Below are 1043 nucleotides of genomic sequence, written 5' to 3'. Positions count from 1 at the left end.
TTGACATCAGAATTACACATGTAAAGATACAACAGCTGAATCTCACCTTTTAGTTTATCGATTCGTATAATTTGGAGAGTGTTTCCCTTCTTGTCTGTGGCTGGTCCTTCAGGTAGGCTGGCGGTGTAGTCTTTTCCCTGGACTTTGATGTTTACAGATTTTTGATCCTGTTGCAGTGCATGCTCAAGCTCGTAGTTAGTCAGTGCATCAAAACTCTGAAATGGCTGCCCCTGCAGTTGGTACTGCCAGTCTGCCACTGCCCCTGCCAGCTCCACCTTCTTGTCCAACTCTTGCTTGTTCCTAACGTTTTTTAGAATATTGCTGATCTCACTCAAGGCTTTGATCACGTCCTTGCTGAGTCCTTCCACGATGAGCGAAGCCTGGGAGTCTATGTTCGTCATTTGGATGGTCACCCCCATTTTCTTTTGGATGTCGTTGATGAGCTGAGATTCTGCCTTTGACAGGTCTAAGATGACGTTGTCAGTTATGGCCGTACTGGTTTGTTCGTTGACTATTAGGTCAGTTATCCACTTCTTGGCTGCATCTACTTTAGCCTGTGTGCCGCCGCAGATGTGGAAGCAAGCGGGGTCAGCTTTGACCGGCACAATGGAGATCTCATCCTCCTTTTTCTGCTTCTCTTCACTTTGACCAAAAAAGAAGGCTGAAAGAAGATACATTAACATTTTACTTTTTATTTATAAATGACAATAAAATGCATTAGCAAATAAAAAAGGTCACATTTACATTTGAATCTTTGGCCAAAAGAGGACAACAATGTGCCTTTTTCCTGCTGTTCACCAGCTTCCCTTTGGAGCATACTGTTGTGGAAGTCTTTCAGCATTTGCTGTTGGAAGATGATTATCCGGACTGTTGTCAGGGTACTCGAAGGGTTTTGGTTCAACACATCAATCACTGCGTCCAACATGGCGTCTGCCACCTGACCCGCCTGCACATTGCCTTGACCTGAAAGGATGCAGCAGACATAAAAAACAGCTAAACTGTGAGTAATCATCAAGAGGGAGAAAATAGATTAGAATAAAAAC

General features: G+C 43.8%; 1 protein-coding gene across 1 annotated transcript; it reads right to left on the bottom strand.

The window, feature by feature from the left end:
• Nucleotides 1-42: 42 nt before the first annotated feature.
• On the bottom strand, nucleotides 43-1023 carry LOC112141791 (protein mono-ADP-ribosyltransferase PARP14; the record flags this gene model as incomplete). Its single annotated transcript, XM_024264955.2, is given in 2 exon segments — nucleotides 43-661; nucleotides 745-1023. Coding segments are annotated over 2 exon segments (887 nt in total), but the record flags the coding sequence as incomplete, so codon positions are not given.
• Between the last annotated feature and the right edge of the window lie 20 nt (nucleotides 1024-1043).

This window comes from Oryzias melastigma, unplaced genomic scaffold (assembly GCF_002922805.2).
Source record: "Oryzias melastigma strain HK-1 unplaced genomic scaffold, ASM292280v2 sc02785, whole genome shotgun sequence".
Lineage (NCBI taxonomy): Eukaryota > Metazoa > Chordata > Actinopteri > Beloniformes > Adrianichthyidae > Oryzias > Oryzias melastigma.
Note: the sequence above shows the minus strand (reverse complement) of the source record. Positions and strands in the feature narration are given on the sequence as shown.